Consider the following 20,300-nt stretch of genomic DNA (forward strand, 5'->3'; position numbering starts at 1 on the left):
GGAAAGAACCCCTATAACTGTGTTGGCAACAAGTTATTCCAGTATAAATACCAATTAAAAATTACATAACATCAGCTTAACCTCACCACTCAGTTATTTTACTGCTAAGTAAAGCTTTGTCTGACCAATGCATTATAGACTTTAAGGTGACAGTGTTTGCAGTTCTTAAAATCTTGCATGCTGCTCACCTATACGTTCTTTGAAGCACTGGTTAGTGTTTCAACTATTCTTGGTCAACTTAAGTGGTGCTGTATGGAACTACTACTTAAAATCCCTGTTGAAACTTGGCTGGAGGCCTAGAATTTGGCTGCAGATTAAATAAATCCACTTTCTTTGCCCAGAATAAGAGTTGGAATATAAGAAAATAACAGAACTGAGTTTGTGAAGTGATTTATCCATTTATTTGAAGTCAGCTGTAATTCATCTGCCTCTCAGGGGAAAGTGGAACTTTTGAGGGAGAAGAAGATGAACAGAGAGAGGGAAAGAATTGCATTACTGTGGTTGGTTGGGGAGAATTGGGTCACTGTGACTCTTTGTCTGTAGGGATTTAAGATACAGGGATCTTCAGGCCATTTAATTAGTATTTTTCACTTGTGTGGCTGCTTGCCTGTTTCCTTTACCTTCTAATGCATGGGACTAAGAACTGTTGACTCTGTAGATTTTAAAAGCAGCTTCATTTTTTAGAGAATAAGTATGAATTGGGCATCAGTAAAAACACTTTTCATTTGGCTTTCTTTCTATCAAAATAAGTATAAACTGTCAAAATAAGTATGAGGTATTTCAAAGTATTTTGTTCTTTTTCCTTCCCTTCTATGCCTGTAGGGATTTTGTCATTATTTTCTATGAACAGGTGTCTTCTCAGCCTCTGCTAAGACAGTGGTAATCTCCTCTGTATAGGAGACCCTATTTGATGTGCAATCCAAGAGAGCAGTTTTAAAGGGGCATGTATGCAGAAGAACACATAGAAGTGACGTTTTATTTGCTAATAGCAGTTCTTTCATTCAGCCCTTGGTAGTCTTTGATAAATAGATATGGTTGACATTTTATTTTGCTTCCTTTCTCCCGCCTCCCTAAAAAACAATGCTTTAAATAATGCTTTTCTTTGAGTTCTGTGTCCTGGGTGTTTTCGTGTCTTCCCAGGCTGAAGGATAAATCTTCTTCACAGGTACTTTGTAGGCCATATGAAATAAAATGAGAAAATGATAACTGGGCAAAGTTGCATTTAGTGTTAAACTTGATCAAAGATTTTAATAGAGTTTTTAGTTACTTCTTTGTTAGAAGCAGACAGGCAGATGTTTGCTACTTTTTAAGTTAGCCGGCTTTTCAACGTTTAAGAATTCAACATGAAGAGGAGAGAATAAGGATTAATGAAAAAAATAAAGATCAGAAACAGACTTTGAAAATAAATACCTTCCAATTTTCAGACAGTCAAGTAGAGAAATAACTCAGTAGTACTGTTGACCCTTATGGTGAGTTTCTGTCAGCAGAGGAAGTTGGGCAGCTTATCTGCTGTTTTTCTGAGCTGGTGTTGGTGTACACTGGTGCTGTTTTTATAATACTAAAAGGTTTTAGAACGTGGGACATACTCTGTTCCTTACATGGCTCTGTTATTATGGATAACTGTGGGCAGTCAGTTCATACTGGGAGCAACAACTTCCCCCCATGAAAAGGGTGGGGAAGGTGGAAAATGCCAGTGTGATTTTTCAGTAATTAGAGATCAGCATAAGAAAAGGATAAGTGCTGCTGAAGTACATCTTTTCTTCATGCCACAGGGGGTGAAATTACTGCTTAAAGAACAAAACCTGGGAACTGGGAACAATAACAAAAAAAGACTTGGATGTTAGCCATGATTTTAGCCTTAAAGTTTAGATTAGCTGCAATAGTTGTCAAGTCAATTAACTGAAAATGAAATTGTGAATTTTAAAGCTGTGTTTTGCATTTTCTTTAATGTTTTTCACAGACCAGCAAAGAAGACAAATTATCTAGTCGCATTCAGAGCATGCTTGGTAATTATGATGAAATGGATGATCTTATAGGAGATAGATCTCTACCAAAGCTTGTTGGAATACCCAAACCTACTGTACCATCAACGGCAGATGAAAAATCAAACCAAAGTTTCTTTGGTGATCAGAGACATAATACTAGTTCGCATCAGAGTAGCAAATGGACTCCTGTAGGACCAGCACCTAGCACTTCCTCGCAATCTCAGAAACGGTCCTCGGGTTTACAGAGCAGCCACAGCAGTCAGCGTGGCAGTGGCAATAACACTAGCAGTAGTGGCCAGAGGCACGACCGTGACTCGTACAGTAGCAGCAGCAGTCGCAAAAAAAGCCAGCATGGATCGGAACACTCCAAATCCCGTTCTTCCAGCCCTGGGAAACCACCTGCTGTTTCTTCATTAAGCTCCAACCATTCGAGATCTCATGGAAGTGATCATCACAGCAAAGAACATCAACGCTCAAAATCTCCCCGGGATCCGGATGCCAACTGGGACTCTCCTTCACGTGTACCCTCATTTTCAAGTGGACAGCACTCTAACCAGTCTTTTCCACCTTCACTCATGTCCAAGTCCAGTTCAATGTTACAGAAACCCACTGCTTATGTAAGGCCAATGGATGGACAGGAATCCATGGAACCAAAGTTATCCTCTGAACACTACAGTAGTCAGACTCACAGCAGCGGTGTGAATGAGCTGAAGCCGAGCAGCAAGGCACATCTAACCAAGCTGAAAATACCTTCTCAACCGCTCGATGTAAGTTGTTATCTATTTACTGGATTCTTAAATGTCAATCCCTTTGGGCTGGGATTTTCCAGCTTCTTTAAAATCTCAATAAACTTACTTTATAGTAAATTTTATATTTTGTTAAGTAAAGTATCGTAACCTTTCACAGTGAAGGCCTGTACTTTCACTGGGAAATGCACAAATGTTTCTTCCATACAGAGATTGTGGCTTTTGTTAAGCAAAGCCGATGAGATGTAGTGAGAAAGGCTAACCTAACCAAGACTAACAAGTATTCCTAGAGTACTTTAAATTATAGTCAGAAGTTAGTAAAATAGTAGGATACTCACAACTATTTTGACAACCTGTATGCACGTATTGTCTTTTCTGGGGGCCATGTTGTCCTAGACAAGAGATGCTCTCTGCCTACCTCAGGATTTCATTTGAAGAATGTAATAATTTACAGAAAGCTTTGCCTAAGCAAACTAAGGTAACTCCAAAGCACACCAAACTGAAAAAGGTTCAGTCTTCTCGTCAGGTGTGCTGAATACAGTATACTGTTGGGCACAGAAATTGCCTGTAGCTCACATACAAGGAGAGTGCCTTAATAATAAAATGTCATTGCATCTTGTACTGTTTGAATTGTGGCTAGAAGAAGAAAATAAAACACAACCATTTGTTCCTGGAATTTCAATAAAGAGCAAAATAAGATCCAGGAAACAGGTAAGGAGAACTGAAAAATAAATTATTTCCATATTCTGGAAGACTTCACGTGCTAACATTAGTGCAGTAAAACATGCAGTAACTTTGCTTCCTTTCTGTTTGTAGTGTTAGGGATGCAAATGATTTACAGTTTCAGCGTTATTGCTGTTTCTAGTTTCATGCTGTCATCTGTGTTTTACTTGATAATGCAGTTTGCCATTACTGCATATTCATGGTCATCCATCTGAGTTCAGATATTAGTTGTGTCTTAGCAGGAATGACTGAAAGCTATGATTTTTTTTTCCCCTCTCTCAGAAGGTTTTAATATCTCTGACTGCTTAAGATCACTTTAACTGTCAAATGAAAAGTAAGAGATTATTGTGGCAGTTTTATAGATCTGATGTATTTGCTTTTCATAACTGGATGTGACTCATCCTGTAAAAATCTGAATCTATCTGATATTAAAATTAATGTTGCTGAAAAGAATTAGCAAGATCTGTTTGTATCTGTGTAGAGTCTAGATGAATCATGATAAGGACTGAAGTTTATTTTTAACTGCTTCCTACCCCTGGGATCTTTTAAAGAAAGTCTGCTATAGGAGACATTAATCTTGAGTTTTGATTTCTAGGCGTCAGCATCTGGTGATGTGAGCTGCGTGGATGAAATTCTAAAAGTAAGTTTTCTGGGCTTTGTTCATAACTTATTTGTTGAATGCACAAACGTTACTAAGGAGGTGGAAAGTGCTATGCAGTGGATTAGTACCTTTCAAATTGGTTTGACTGCAAGTCATTACAGGAGGACTCCTCAATCAATCCTCGAAAGCAGGTAGACTGGGGAACACTGGAAGCAGAACTGTGTGTGCTGGACATACTCATATCCTGGATATCCACGTTGAATTGCATTTCTTCTATCCCAGCCCTCTGCTATTATACCCAGAGTTAACCATTTCTTCCACCAAAGTAGAGTCCTTATATTCCAGTATCAGTTTATATTATAATATTTTTTTCCTATCCAGCAGCAGACCCTTCTTTTTCTACCTGTGATATTTTCTCAAATCTTTATATCCCTCATGTGACCCTTGTTCATGTCTGCTGTCACAAAGGTGTCACTGGATGCCCCGTGAGCATTTGCATCACTTACTTGCTCTGATCTTCAGTACTCCACGGTTATTGCAGATGCTCTGAGTGAACACAAGACACTTTCTTTCTGACTTCAAGCTTTTGATTTATCACTTTTCTCTTCAAACTTTCTGTGCTTCCCTTTTCCAGGTTTCTTCTTTTTACCCTTTGTCTCACATATGTTCTTCACAGCCTGAAGTAATCGGACTTTAGTTTCAGTTCAGGCAAACCAATTCCATTGATTTGTGCCTTTCTTGTTTTGTTGCTGTGTCTTAACTATCTGTTCTCATGGGTAGAATTTTTTTCTGTGCAAAATCTACATTATGCATTTGGGAAATGAAGATTTGAATATAAAGTTTAGTGAAGTATGAACAATGAACTGAGAACTGAGAGGTAGTTGTTGTTCAGAACAGGATTGTAACTTGTGATCTTTGTGCTTTTGCTTTGTGAATAGCTGTTCTTTTTTGTTCTGGTTACAGGAGATGACCCATTCTTGGCCTCCTCCACTGACTGCTATTCATACACCATGCAAAACTGAACCATCAAAATTTCCTTTTCCGACAAAGGTCAGTGTTGTGATCACATACTGAATGCTGTTATAAGAGTAGATCCTGTTAGAGGTCAGGATTTTGGAACTCTTTTAAATTGAGTTCTGTATAGGTCTGTGTTTGTTTCCATACCTTGAATCTTTTTATCTTCACAACATTGTCGTTCTTACAAAGAATGTTGTTTTGTTTCCTCTGGTTTGCACACACAAAGTGGTTTGCAAAGGCACATATGAGGTAGCTTTCCTTTTTGTATTAAATTCTGTTTCATAAATTCAAGCCTTTTTTTAAGGTAATTGTGAAATTTTACAATGCCATGGAGCCTTTTTCTCTGTAGGGGGAATACTTTGCACCATTGTGTGCAGAAGCAAGCATTGCTTACCTCTACCTGGCAAGCAGTGGTAAATACTAAGAAATCTAAATGTACTTTTCTGCTTAAAATGAATTTTCCTCATAATTTTGAAGTCCTCCCAGGGCTGGGTTTTGCACCCTCAGCAGCAGTGCTTTCAGTCAGACTGGCACTGGTGATTGTTTGCCTTGAAATGCTGCTCTGTAATCTGAAGTATTTTGTAGGCTGATGAGTGTGCAGGGGAGATAGTTGTGGGTAGCAACTTTAGCAAGTACATTTTGGTTTGAGGCAGCTGACTAATACATGAAATCATGTTTTACTTCCTGTATCTACTGATTATCAGCAGTTGATTTAAGTTGAGAATAGAATTCTTCTCAAGACTCAACATATCTCTGAAATGGGTTGCTATTGTGGCCTAGTGCTATATTGCAGAAGTTATGGATGCCTTCTAAAACTTGCCTTCTTAATCATGAAGACTCCACTTTTCCTGATCAGATCGGAGTTTTGAAGCACCATTTCACTGCTCTTTGTTTCCTGTTTGATCCAAGTTATTCCCCAAACCATTCAGTGAAGTACAGTGAAGATTTTCTCCCTGAGGTCTCTAATGAAATGTCTTAACAGTTTTTGCTGTTACATAAATGCTTTGTTGTCAACTTTCTAGTCCTCTTAACATGGGGATGTTTTTGAATTTACTTTCCCATTTGAAAATCAGCTTTAAACCCCCAAATAAGCAAGTTGAATTACTCTCTAATAACAATCCAGTTTGAAAAGAAAGTTGTTCTGTAATTTTGATTGATTGGCCACAAGTAAATGTTCTCGTGAGTGCCTTGTAGCAGTTATCTCAGGGTGGGAGAGATGTTGGAGCTGTACCCAGGAGATCAGTGGGTGAATGGAGCTTCCCAAAAGGCTCTGACTGCAGCTCATGGTTGCTTTTTGGCCAAAGGTTCCAGGCTGCAAGTTGTAAGTGCACATCCATCAAAGTGCCACAGTCTGACAGAAGGTTAGATGGTTCCGGTACTGTCACTGCCTGGGTAGCCCAGAGCTATGGGCAGCTTTGGTGTCAGCAGCCTGTGTTGCCTGCGTTCTTCTCTCAGTGCCTGTTTGACGTAGGGGGGGAAGGAAAGTGTGCAGAAATACAGAGGCCTTTGTGCTGCAGATAGGAACTGCATAAGATTGCACAGCCTTGCTGACGTCTGAACACAAAAGGGAGGCTGTGTTTTTCTTTTTGGATCTGTCAACCTTGGATTCTGTTTCTTCACAAAGTTTGCGAAAAATTCCATGTATGGCTGCCCCGAGTCTTTCGACTTTTTGCCAGCCTTTTTATTTTGTGTCCGTACATCGTAGCCATGGAACTTTGTCAAATTCTCTGTTTCCAAAGTCTGTAATTTCCTCTGCCTTCTCCCTTCTGTCATTCTTGGCAGTGGGATTTCTCAACATTCCAGCAAGTTAGTGAGCCGTAGGCTTGTACAGTCCAGACCCGGAACAGAATTCAGAGAGCTGAACACAGTGCTGGTTTACTTTAATCAAGCCACGCTGTTCTAGAAAATCTCATTCTCCTTAACTTCCTGTTTATTTACAAGTTATATGCTGCAGCATCTCACAGCATTTCTCTTGTGTGCAGAAGTCTGGTACGCTTTGCCTGCATGTAGAAAATTAGTCTCATTTTGGTGGATGGGTGGATTTTATGTCTAAGATTGCTGGCATAAGATCATTTTCCCTGTGTGCAGCAAGTGTTTGCAGGGACCCAAAATCCTGACTGGGGCCTGTCTGCATTACTATAAATATATCTTATAATTATCAGGAAGTCTTTGAATCAGAAGATAAAACTTCATGAAAAATAGGTCATAAAAAGTTTTATGGGTGCTGTGAAAAACGGATTCCTGACTCTTGATAAAAATGTTATCCCATGACCTAACGCTCTGTAATTGTGTAAGTCTTTTTAAAGCCATGGGTTCACAGTCAAAAACTGCAGAGCAGGAGGACTGGTGTGTTTGTAAAATCTGTTCACAAATGCAGCTGTTTCTTAATGGGTGGAAGCTTTCCATCATAGAGCAGGGAGTGTGACGTCACTGACAGCTGTTGTGGCTGTGTACCTGAGCGGTGACCTGCCGACATCTCTGAAGAGGTGCCTCGGTCTCTGGGTTTACTCACAGTGCCCCTTGCTGTAGTAATTGTGAAGGCAGCAGTCAGTTGTGTCGATCCCTTGTGATCCTTGTGATCCAGAAACTTTCTTCTGAGAAATAAAAGTGAGGTCTGACCTGGGTTGTCAGACATCAAATGGAAATGGGTCCTATTCACCACAGCCATAGCAAAAATGTGCAGGTAAGAATTAAATACCTGACTACCATTCTGATCACCATTTTGTGTCAGTCCAAGCAGTGATTTTGTTACCTGGTGAAGTGTCTTCCACTTCACCTCAGCGGTCTGCTGTGCTTTTGTGAAAAGCATTTCCATCCTTTAAAATGTTCTTAATTTCTTCTTTCTCAAGAAATTGAACTTGAAAAAAATATATATTTCTGTTTGTTTCTTTATTAATCTTTGAGTTTCTGAGAGACGTATATTCAAAGGCAAAGTAGAGGGTGAGTTATTTGGAAGAAGTTGCACATTTAAGCAAACACCTCGTTAAAGTGCACTTAACTGGAATACTGCCTTAGAAATAGGAAGCTGGCTGAGGTAAGCAGTGAGGCAGACATTTTCTGCAGAATTTATGGTATGTATATTGGTGAGAACAGTCCCAGTTACTCATCCTGTGCTCAGCACAGCGCAGTCGTTCTGCATATGTGGTATTTTGATTACTGTAGGGTCTTTTTTTTTGTTTTTACCTACATTTTATCAGTCTTGTCTACTTGTCTAAGTTGACAGGAAAAAGGAAACTGAGGAATCATGCTTGCACTCATTGAACTTGTGTGAAAGATAAGAATCAGTTTGTATTCTGAAGAGAATACAGCTTTTGCTTTCTCTTGAAGTTGAAGACTTCTGCAACTTGATCTTGACTTTGCAGTTTAACCATAGGTTGACTTTAATGTCTCTTCTTTCAGTTAGTAAAGATGAGGGGCATTTGGAACATCTTAAAGTTCCCTAAAAGGTTTTGTTTTTGAGAAAATTGCACTCTTTCTCCATACCACTGACAATACTCATTCAGGTCATGATTTCAACTGCTGCCACTTTTGAAATAAAAATGTTAAAGGAAGTCAGATGTATGTAAGTATGCCTTGCCATGTAGAGCTTTTGTGTGCTTATAAAGTTACATTTGGAAATTGCATTTATAACTGCATCACATCACTGAGCTGGCTGGCTGTGAAGACTGCTGCACAGCTGTGCCCAAACCCCTGCATCTCACTGTCATAGAGTACATCTATCAGCTCGGTGAATTGACTCAAACATTCTCTGTTTTTATGCATAAGGTCAGCATTTGTCCTCATTTTAAAAGGAGGTCAGGAAGGTCCTATTTTAAAATGGCACACTAGCTTAGAAGTAGGTTTTCAGTAACACAATACTCTCTGATTATTTGTTTGTTTATTTATTTATTTTTAACATTTCAAGTGTTTGATAATGTACTGTGTTTCAGGAGGCAGAATTGGGTTTTCTGGAACAGGAATACAAAGATCACGCCAGTGCTAGAATTGGCGAGGCTCTGTCTTTCAAGGCTAGATTCATAGACAGCAAGTCCATTGTATATCGAGGCAGGTATTTATCACTGTCTGTTGGCTTTCGTACAGCCAGATTGCCCAGTTATATGAGGATTTGGCTGAAGGTGAGAAAGGGAAGATAGGGTTTGCAGAAGTTGCACAGTTTCTGGAGTTTCAGGTACTGTGTATGACAACTGCATGTGGTCCATCTTCCAAGCAAGCAAGCAGAGATAGATGGGTTAATGAGACAGATGCTCTTCCCATGTGCTTGCTGCTCTGTCACTGCTGGGGAAGGCAGCTTGGGCCCAGGTAAAGGCTCCCTGTTTCTGTTTGGTTGTTATTGCTGGGTTTTGTTTTTAGCATGTTGGTTTTCTCTGGGAGTAGGTGTTGGTTTAGTTTTGTTGTGTTGTTGTTTTTTAAAGGATATGTGCCATCCTTTAAAGTCAGAACAATAGCTCGATTATGGCATGGTTTTTGATATGTTAAAATTCCCTTTGAAAAAACTCCTGTGATCTTTTGTTCCCTTAGGAGTCTCAACAGTCCAGTTTTGGCACTGGAGAACAGAGTAAGTATATTAAACTTCCTTTCCTATGTGCAGTGCTTTTGTTACAACTGAGTATTCTTAGTACCCCTTAAGAAGTCAGACTTTTAGAGGATGAGACTCTCCAGGCTGGTGATGGAATGGATTGTACATAAAGATTGTCTGTACTTTCTCAAGACTTATGAAACAAACACTTGATTTTATTTGTGGCTTCTTGCTGAGAACTGGAAAGTTAATAACTGTTGTGTAACTCGCTCATAACTTCTAGAAAAGAGGAAACTAAAAAAAAAAAAAAAAGGGGTTTCTTTAATTTGTTGTTACTTTTTTAATTCCTGAAAAATAGGCTTCCTTGGTTGATATGATTGAAAATAGCTGAGTGTGAAAACAAAACACCCACAGAGGAAACCCCTGGGCAGGCTGGAAAGCAACCAAAGGCTTGTGTTCGTATTTTAATAGAAAAAGCACAATGCATTTTTTTCCTTGTTCACTTTCATATTATGGATATAAAAATCAAAGAGAACTGCTCAAGAATTTAAGTAGTTGTTAATGTTCTTGAGTGTATTATCCCAGAATGTATTTCCAAATTCTAGTCAAATGCACCTTTTATTCCTATTTGACGGTGTCTTCATTTTGAATATTACTGAAATGAAGCATTTAACCAGGTAACATATCTGGCAAAAATGAATTAGATTCGTGCTGTTGCCTTCCAACAGTCTTACCAGTCCCTGTCAAAGTGATTAAACAGATTAAATAGTAAAAGCGGAATGGTTTATTCTTAGGTATTCACAAGCAGCTTAATCTAAACACCTAATACAGTGGGGAATTAAGGAAACAAATTAAAACTTAATTCCATAAGGCTAGCCAATAGGTTAAATTGTGGAAACAGCTGGTCTTTAGGTGTGTCATCAGAGAGACCAGGTAGATAGAAGCACAGAACCATTTCTCAGCTCCATTTTCAGTTTTCTGTGACACTTCTAACAACCTCAGATCTTGTTTCTGTTGTACTGTGTTTAGTAATTTACTAGAACTAAAGAACAGGGAAGGAAAAAGAAGATAAACTGAAAAGCAGATTATATCACTGTGTTCTAACTGTAGGATTTGGTTTATGAGTTTGCTTTTTGGATTTAAAGAATTTTCATTCACTAAAAAGCTGGGTAGGAATGCTGAAACAGATTAAAAACTTGATTTAATTGATCTGCTCAGCATGTAGAAGGTAATAGAATAATTTTCATAGAAGGGTTTGGGCTCTAAGGACCTTTAGATGCCATCCAGTTCCAGGCCTCCCCCCAGACCAGGCTGCCCAGGCCCCATCCAGCCTGGCTTTGGGCACCTCCAGCGATGGAGCACCCACAGCTCTCTGGCAGCAGTGCCAGGGCCTCCCCACGCTCTGACTAAAGAATTTCTTCCTAATATCTAAGCTAGACCTATCCTCTTTTACTTTAGGATAGTCACTTGTATCCTACCTTGATAGAAGCAGAACAGTTTTTCACACCTTCAGAAACAAATTAAGCGTGTGTTGGTTTTAGACAGCAATGATTTAAAAAAGACTTATAGATTTTCTTGATTAAAGTCATTGCTTCTCTTGGCAGTCTGTCTCTGCTCCTCTCTCACTTGGTCAATGTGTGAGAGGCTGCACCTGATGTCAGATGATCCCTCTTTCTCTTGTTCACTCCACCATTCTTGAGTTTGTTTGGCTTAGCCTGTTTAGTTCTGGCCACTTTGAAGTGGCTGTTTTGCTGTCTGAGTTCAAAAGTGTACAGCGTTATTTCTTTTTCCTTCTAGAACGATATAATCCTTCATCGAAAACATCCAATGGCCATCAGTCCAAATCGTAAGTAGCAGCTGAGAAAACATTTCTCACGTAACAGTCAGCTTTGAAAAGATTCTGGAAGTAGCTGTTTCTTTACCAGAATGTGTCAGTTGTTGCACACTCTTTGTCATGCTTACACTTAACTGACAGGAGATTTAAAAAGCTGATTTCAAGCTATTTTCTGGAGAAGTAGGGCAAATAATGGCACACCGGTGTAACAGATGCGCTGTGCCTTCCTTCCATTCCCCTGCTTTCTTCTCAGCTGTAAGATACTGAGCGGGAGTTTGGCCTTAGGAATTGGCTGGTGAGCCAGAGAGGTATCAGCGTGTGAGAATGGGCAGGATGGGACAGGATTTACCAAACGTGCACTGCTAAGCTGTCAGCTGGAAGCAGCTTGTTGCAGTTGCACAAATAGGATGAGGAACTGTTCTGTTATTAGAGGAGACAGTAAATTAAGTTTGAGATCTAGTTAAGTTTGTACGAGTAGTTACTCATTCTCTTCAGTGACTGACAGGCATTTTTATTAGTTGCGTACACAGACCTAACATTATGCTTCATTAATCGTACGTCAGAACAAAAAAATAAAAATCAGCAGGAAGATTCTAACTGTCTTCTGCCCTGTTCATAAATGAAAATTGATTACATTCTGTTTAAATACAATTTCCAAACACAAATGCCCGCACCACCTGATGGAATGTTTACCGAAAGCGATTGCAGATTCTGAAGACCTGGTGTTCTAAGTTAGTACTTGCTGTGATGCAGTTACGAAATGAAGTTTAGTTTTTCTGTGTATGTTTTTCAGTATTAATAAGATTAAAAAACAAGTCATCTGTGAGAAGGAAATGGGAAATAATTGAAGAGTGGCTTGTTTGTTTATTTATTTATTTATTATAGACTATGTCAGTTTCCTGAAAACATGAGGTTTCAAATGTTTATACACAGCCGCTTCAATAAGTGGTAGCAGTAGGAGTTCATCATTTGGCTTTGCTTTTGTTATAGCAGTGTAATCCTCTATGAAAGGGCTGTGCTGGTTCCAGAATGGGGGGATGCAGGAAGATGCAAGAACTGGAGTTAGCACTGCACATTAGTTGAAGTGAGGTGCATGGGAAGAGGGATGAGAAGATGTTTGCTGTGTCAATAGAATTTCCGATAAAGTGATTGTGCTCTGTTCAGAAAGCGTTAAAAAGTGAGATAAATGCATCTTTTGATAAGGGTAGCAGCAGAAAATAGATATGGAAGTAGATTCTCGAGGTTGGTGTTTCTTTTCATATTATAAGTAGAACAGCTGTACTGTGAAATTGGGAAGTATTCTAATCCTTTCTTATCTTCTTTCTCCAGATGTGAATCGAACCAGACAGAGTAAGATGTTTTATTTTCATAACAAAGGTGTTTTTAAATAAGCACAAATACCCCACTATGTTTTCTTTGTGTTCCTGTGCTTTCAGTGTCATGAAATAGTATGTGTATGTATGACTACCATAAATAGAAGCAATTATACCTTTGAAGAATAGTAGAAAATTTACGATGTCGAACAGTTGGGTTTTTGCCACTAGACACGAAGCAGTCACGTTACCTAATTCAATGTGAAGCAGTATTCTTGGCTGTGGTGTGTAAGAGGTTGAACGCAGATGTTTTAGCTCCACCTGCATTAGTAAAACGTGTCAGAATTCCCTTCTAAACTTTAAAGAACGAACAAAGGAATCAAAGCGCTGCAGTCCGTAGTTTTCTTTAAAGAATGACTTAACTTGCCATTCTTAAACATTAAATGTCTTAAATGGTAACTTGTGGGTTTCACCCACACACCCAGCTCTGTAGCATAAACAGTAACTTGTTGGAATATAGAAGAGTGCTTTGAATGTAATTAAAGTACCTGGAAAAACTTGTCTCACTTTCTCCCTTTTACTTACTTAGTATGTTGAAAGATGACTTAAAACTTAGCAGTAGTGAAGACAGCGATGGAGAGCAGGTATGTTCATGAGATACCAAAGATTCTATAAAATAAACTAAGTGCATTGATGGTTTGTTACATCAGCAATGTTCAGTGCTCCAACAGCAAACTGAACAGCTGATGGAGAATTTGCAATTGAGGTACAAAGAACAATTAGCAAGTTTTCAAACAAACTTCAGGTATTCTAAAATGCAAATGTGAGGAAAATGATCCGGTTTTGTGAGAACAGTACTTTTTTTTTTACCTAGGGATTCATGCTTTGATGATTTCAAATGGGCTTTCTCTAAGTATGAAATGGAAACAGAGTCTATTTCCTAACACACACAATGGGCTGCCACCTAAGGGAGAGCCCCTCATGTTCTGTGCTGGCTAAACAGTGCATGGCACACAGATGTCCATGCAGCAACTGTTTGTGATAAGAGCTGCTGGGTGTGTCTCTTACTCCCAAGTTGTTTCTGTAACTATGAGTCTAGCAGCTCCTTTATTTTTATCGTATCTTTTGCTCCTTGGCAATATTAACTCTGTGCATCTCCAGCCAGAAATGGCATTCATCCTGCTGAACTAAACGTAACTCTTGAGTCTGTGCTACCCAGCAGAAGTCCATGCTGCTGCTTTTGCTGTTCTCAGTTCTGCTGTTTGGTATTTTTTCATGTGGAAAACTTGAAGATGGTACATTTAGTTGGTTAACTACTGAGGCACAGAACATTTCTGGAGTAGCACAGTAAAAATTTGTATCATGTGGTACTAGAACATGGCATGGGGGAGTGGAGAAAATAGGAAATCTCAGAACTACTGTCAGGATATGGAGGGTTCTGAGATGACACATTTGTGGTAAAAGCTTGGATAAAAGATCTGTGATTTATTTTTCCTTTTGTACAAGCCAAAGGCAGGCAAATTTAAACCTTTGTATTTCTGAATTAGAGCACTCTTCAGGCTAAGTATTTAGGATCTTTAAGACTTGATATCAATACTATGCAATGTAATTGCATATGCTTCTAGAAGCCTCATGCTCTTCTTCTTAATTGCAGGACTGTGATAAAACAGTTCCAAGGAGCACACCTGGAAGGTAGGCATTCCTTTACTTTCTGTGCTGCAATCCAACGGTAGTGATTTTTGGTCCGGTCAGCTCTCCTGGCTTGATCTCGTTTCTAAAATCAGTGTTAGTTGTTTGTCTTTGATTAGACCAGAAGGTGATTAGAGTTTAATCAGTGACTAACACATATTCTGCAAATATTATACTGACAACATTGTGAAGGGGGGAAGGGAACAAGGTGAATTGTGCTCAGTTGAACTCTTTAGCAAACATTAGTTAAAATACTGCATTTTATTCTTCCTAATGGAAGAACTTCCAGGATGCCTTTGCACTTGAGTAATGTTTGTTTATGTTTCTTCCTTTTTGTTTTCAGTAGTTCTGAACCTTCACAGCATAACAGTGAAGGAGCAGATAACTCAAGGGATGACTCGAGCAGCCACAGTGGGTCTGAAAGCAGTTCAGGATCTGATTCTGAAAGTGAAAGCAGTTCCAGTGATAGTGAAGCTAATGAACCATCACAGAGTGCATCCCCTGAGGTAGGATTTGTCACGCATTTGGGCTGTCCTCGGGCGTTAATCCTGAGTTTTAAAAGCAGAAAAAAATGAACATGTTCTCAGTCTCATTTTTTTTTAACAAAAACTTAATTTGTCAAGTGTAGAATTATTTCCACATATTTCCACATATTCTTTTGCTAAAGTGCCTGTAATTGGACATGGTAATTATGTTTTCTATGAGCACACATTTGTTATTTGAGGTGATTTTTACCAGTTATCTGTTGGAGTGCAGAAGTAAGACATGGGAATGGTAGCTTAAAAACCGGTAGCTTTTGGTCTGGAATGCCATGGCAGCAAGTGCTTCCTGTGGATTGCAGTTCCTCTGGTTGAAGGAAAAAGCAGACCTGCTATTTGTAATTATATGCATTTTTCATTAGTTACTGACCTCAGATACTTGGGTGCACCGCTTGCTTTGGCTTGCAGCACAGTTCGGCTGCAGAAACGATGGAAGCCACGTGAAACACTGCATCTAACAGTGCTTTTTTGAAATTTGCTTTTAGCCAGAGCCACCGCCAACAAACAAGTGGCAACTGGATAACTGGTTGAACAAGGTTAATTCACATAAAGTGTCACCAGCTTCTTCTGTGGACAGCAACATCCCATCCTCACAAGGCTACAAAAAGGAGGGACGGGATCAGGGAACAGGAAGTGGGTACGCTGATCAAAGCGGATCCAAGGACTCGATTTCTTCAACACCAGGGCGAGATTCCAAACCCACCCAAAAGGGCTCAGAGAGCAGTCGTGGCAGGCAGAAATCACCTGCCCAGAGTGACAGCTCAACACAGAGGAGGACCGTGGGTAAAAAGCAGCCCAAGAAAGCTGAAAAGACATCTGTTGAAGAGCCTAGAGGAGGTCTTAAAATAGAAAGTGAAACCCCAGTAGACATGGCAACAAACATACCTTCAAACAGGCATAAGGCAGCCACTAAAGGTTCCAGAAAACCTAATATAAAGAAAGAGCCCAAATCTTCCCCTCGGCCTACAACAGAGAAAAAGAAATACAAGGCTTCAAGCAAATCTGCCCAGAAATCCAGGGAATTCATAGAAACAGATACCTCATCCTCTGATTCAGATGAAAATGAAAGCCTGCCTCCTTCATCACAAACACCCAAATACTCCGAGAGCAATAGGACTCCTGTTAAATCTTCCATGGAGGAGGATGACAGCTTTTTTCGGCAAAGAATGTTCTCTCCTATGGAAGAGAAAGAGCTTCTTTCACCACTCAGCGATCCTGATGAAAGGTACCCACTTATTGTGAAGATTGACCTGAGCCTCTTATCAAGAATACCAGGGAAGCCTTACAAGGATGCTGATGTGCCCAAAGTGGAAAAGAAAAGTGTGCCAGAGAAGCATGCAAGAGAATCCCAGAAGCAGCCTTCTGATAAAAGTTCCACGAAAGGCAAAAGGAAACATAAACAGGTAACAGTATCGTAAATAAAATTGTGCCTGTTTTCTTAGCCTTTTTGTATCTTGCTACAGGGGTTAAGCATATGGCCCAGTATCCTATGTCATACCTCACTGTAGTGGCTCAGTAATTTAGGAGATTACTTTGTCTACCTATGTAGAATAAATTGATCATTCCTGTGCCATTGTAATAGGGAATATTGGAGTTTTCATTTGGAAAGATGTGTGAGAGGGTTGTACCATTAGATGTGTTAGCACTGTAGCTTGCATTCCTGGAGGTATTCTCTTAAACCCTTCGACTTTAGGATTAGGTTTATATAAAAATCTGGTCTTTGACATCTCTTACAGACTCCACGGGTTTTACAGTTTCTGGCATTCATAAGACACCTGTGTTTGACTCCCCAGCTTAAAATCTGATTTCGTACCAAAGCCTTTGGCAGATTTTTCTGTTATTTCATAGTGATATGTGTGTTATAAAATGAACTTGAGACTGCCACTTTTCAAATATTTGGTACAAGCTAGTTGCTCCAGTTAATGTTTCTGTAGCCTGTACAGATATTATTCTGTACGCTGCAAGATGCCCACTGAATTAAATCTGTTAAATGTTAAAAATTACTGTCTCCGTGAAGCTGTAAATGTAGACATTTATTTGGATATGTTTCTTGTTTGCTATGTTCAGAATGAGGATGAAAACAGAGCCAGTGAAAGCAAGAAAACGAAACTGGAAGAAAAAGCTCCATCAGGACACAAGACTTCTAGCAGTAGGGAGTGAGTATCTTGCCTGTTTTTTCAGCACTGAAGGTTCAGGGTGATCAAGGAGAAGACTGATGCCCATATCCATCTCTCCCTTACCTTCTTCCCCTTCCTCCACAACAAAATGTCTCCTTATTAATCAGCAGATAATGTTTCATGGCTTCTGATTCTTCAGACTGATTTAGTTTGAAGTTTCCATTAGTTGTTGTTGGAATTTCATGTCCATAACTGAAAATATTGACCAAGTAAACCCTACAATGAAGGGCTCACCTTTTTCAGATCAAACAACTGACAGCTGGTGTAATTACATCATGGGAAAAAAATTCTCCACAGCGAATATTTGTTGAATTATGAATGTGTGAGAAGCTGCAGCTTCTGGCTGCAGATGCTGGGAGTCTTTCTGAGTTAAATGCCTTCTTTGTTTTTGTTAAGAAATGTAGAAAAAATGGATGCTCGTCTGTCGTGTTTTTTTTTCTTTAGTCCTAATATTTTGTTTCGTTGCTGGTGTGATTTTCTGAAGGGCACTTTGTTAAATGCAACAAGATGGTTTTTTAAAAACTTTGTGTAAATAGTTATTCTGTGTACTGTTCTCTGTGAAAAGGGATGCCAGAATTAGCAACTGGAATCCTCAGCAGCCAAGGTGAGACTGTACCAAAAGGCTAATGGCTTCTAGAGAACAGTTATCTGGGCCATCTTTTTTCTGAGCTGTTAGGCTGACTCGTCTGCAATAGACAGAGTGGCGCTAACGCTGGCATTCATTTCTAACATTACAAGTGTTTAGGGTGTTTTTAAGAACTGTTGAGGGATGTGGTTTTATGGTTAGAACTTGCCTTCTGCGTTTTCAGGTCAGAACAGATAAAGTGGTGAAAACTAGTTTAATCAGGCTTCATAACGTTTAGTTACTGTGGTGATAATTCGCTTCCTCTGAATCCGTCTTTCTATGTTTAACATTAAAAATCTTGTTTCTTTTTTTTTTTGGGGGGGGGGAGGAGGGAAAAGGCTTAAATGGGGGATGGGTGTGGAGAAAAAAAGAAGTGATGCTGGATTTTTGTTTCATTTCTATTTTGAAAAGTAAAAATCAAAACCGAATGTATTTGTTTTGACCAGGTCTTTAAAACCAAGTGCTGTTAAAGAGAAGGATTTACTGCCATCTCCTGCTGCCCCAGTCCTTCAGAAGGATTCCAAACAAGAGCACGGGTCCCGGAAGAGGACAGTCAGTCAGTCATCATCCTTGAAGTCCAGCAGCAATGTTAGTAAGGACAGCAGCAGTGGCAGTAAAAGCAGCTCATCTTCTAAACAGAAGAAGATGGAGGGGAAAGGTTCTGGCAGTGCTAAAGAAGCAAAGGTAAAGGGCTTATTCTGAGTGCCTTGAACTTATTTCTTGGCTTTGCATTTTGACGTGCAGTGTCATCTAAATAATTGGCAGTTGTTGAAATGTAATTAGTTTCAGATTTGCCTTGTTTCATACCATGGTGCTTAGACTCCAAATTGGAAAATAACTTAGGAGAGATTGTTGAATACTAATGTTTATTCCTACCAAATATTTATGTTAATTACTAAAGTGTGTTTAGTCATCTTTTGATGACAGATGCTGCGTATTTGCTGTTGAATTTGTTAATGAGAAATATCACTACAAATCTGTTCACATAGAATGAATAATGAGGTTACTCTTATGTCGCTGGAGCAAGTACAGATCTTGTCCTCATTTTAAGGAGAACAGGAGCTGGGTCTGTGCACAGTGCTGAGATACAAAGCTGTGGCTCTCATTTTTCATCCTAGGATTCTAGAAAGGTTCATCTGATTCCAGCTCAGGATGGTACAGAGGGTTGTCTCTGTGGTTAGAGTAGAGAAAACACTGTGGAAAAGGTGATGCAGAAAATGTTTTTTAAGCAACTTAGATTAAGAACATATGTAGTTGGTGGGTTTCAAAAGCATTATAAGGTGATGATAGTGTAAGGTCATGCTATGTAATGTGCTTTTTCATTGGTATATAAATGGTATATTACTGGAGAGGAGTAAACTTGAGGACATCTGGGTATCTGTGTAGAGCAATTTCTGTTGTATAACCAGATTTGAGTGTAATATGTTTAAGTTGGAGGGATTTCACCTTTATCTTTGGGATTCCAAATGTACCGTTTGTCTTTGAGTGCTCTGAAGTGTTCAGGAAGGGTAATTGATTTGGGGAGGAGTAAAGCAGTAAATTGCCATTAGCAGTGGCAGAAAGTAGCTTAGTCATCAGGGTGGAGTCCATGCAGTATTTAAACTGGGAGACCTGCTGGATTAATTTACATGCCATTACTGTGAAATTTTAGAAACCTGGGAAGGTTGTGTGCATCAGTGTCTGCACTTACAGGAAGCCTGTAGATAACAGATTTGCATCATAGACTGCTGCTCTGGCCTTTCATCAGAGTAGAACTGTCCCTAAACCAGCTGTTAACTTGTTCGATGTTTTTCTTTTCATACTTTGGAAATGCTGCATTTCCCTGCATGTTTTGATGGTGTTTTATGTTACACTGATAGTTAGGGCATTGCTGTGCAAGTGTAGTGCCTCGCAACTTTGAGATCCTTCTGATTAGCAAGGATCTGATAAAGGCAGGTTATTAAATACACTCTGTAATTGGCCTTTGGTCACGATGACTCCAAAGAACTGAAAGCACACTGAAGCTGGGAAGTTGCTTTATGCTGTTGATCTAGTAAGAAGAGATTCACTTAGAAATCACAGGATGTTTTGATGTCCTTTCTTTAGCCTGAAGTGTCACAGTGAGCCATGTAGAATTAAGGGGAGCAAGGACAGCATGTTGTGAGGACAGCTGTTATTTCTCCTTGAAGTTGGTGTTTCTGAAATACTAATCGTTTCTACCCAGAGACATTCAGCAGTTTATTGTTGAGAGACATGAGAAGTCATAGAAGTGTATATAGCCTCTTTGTTCAGCCTGGAAAATCATGATTTAGCAACAAGGGAGATCTCCTAGTGTAGTAGGGCTCAGCTTAATTATAGCCTCTGTGTCATCCCCTGTGCCAGCATGAGATGAAAGCCTCAGGGAAACTGTGTTATTGTATGGTGAATGGCAGCTAAAGCAGCTACTAAACTGAACTTACTGCTTACAGAGTGTGAAATCATGGGAAAAATTTATACAGTAAATGCCTCTTTGTCTTTGAAAATATATATTTAAAAAAAAAATAAAAAAAATCTTGA

General features: G+C 39.3%; 1 protein-coding gene across 5 annotated transcripts in view; it reads left to right on the forward strand.

Moving 5' to 3' along the window:
- The window catches only part of AFF4 (ALF transcription elongation factor 4), a 49,292-nt gene that overhangs the window by 17,922 nt on the left and 11,070 nt on the right, over positions 1-20,300 (forward strand). For 4 of the 5 annotated variants that reach the window (XM_072348028.1, XM_072348029.1, XM_072348030.1 and 1 more), the window contains 12 exons: positions 1,961-2,752; positions 4,050-4,094; positions 5,019-5,105; positions 9,591-9,627; positions 11,386-11,434; positions 12,752-12,772; positions 13,325-13,379; positions 14,390-14,427; positions 14,768-14,930; positions 15,449-16,366; positions 17,031-17,119; positions 18,212-18,449. In XM_072348028.1, the coding sequence (XP_072204129.1) occupies positions 1,961-2,752; positions 4,050-4,094; positions 5,019-5,105; positions 9,591-9,627; positions 11,386-11,434; positions 12,752-12,772; positions 13,325-13,379; positions 14,390-14,427; positions 14,768-14,930; positions 15,449-16,366; positions 17,031-17,119; positions 18,212-18,449 (2,532 nt within the window). The remainder of the gene's footprint in view (positions 1-1,960; positions 2,753-4,049; positions 4,095-5,018; positions 5,106-9,590; positions 9,628-11,385; positions 11,435-12,751; positions 12,773-13,324; positions 13,380-14,389; positions 14,428-14,767; positions 14,931-15,448; positions 16,367-17,030; positions 17,120-18,211; positions 18,450-20,300) is intronic. The other variant, XM_072348027.1, reaches the window with a different exon arrangement.

Source organism: Excalfactoria chinensis, chromosome 13, assembly GCF_039878825.1.
Source record: "Excalfactoria chinensis isolate bCotChi1 chromosome 13, bCotChi1.hap2, whole genome shotgun sequence".
NCBI classification, from domain to species: domain Eukaryota; kingdom Metazoa; phylum Chordata; class Aves; order Galliformes; family Phasianidae; genus Excalfactoria; species Excalfactoria chinensis.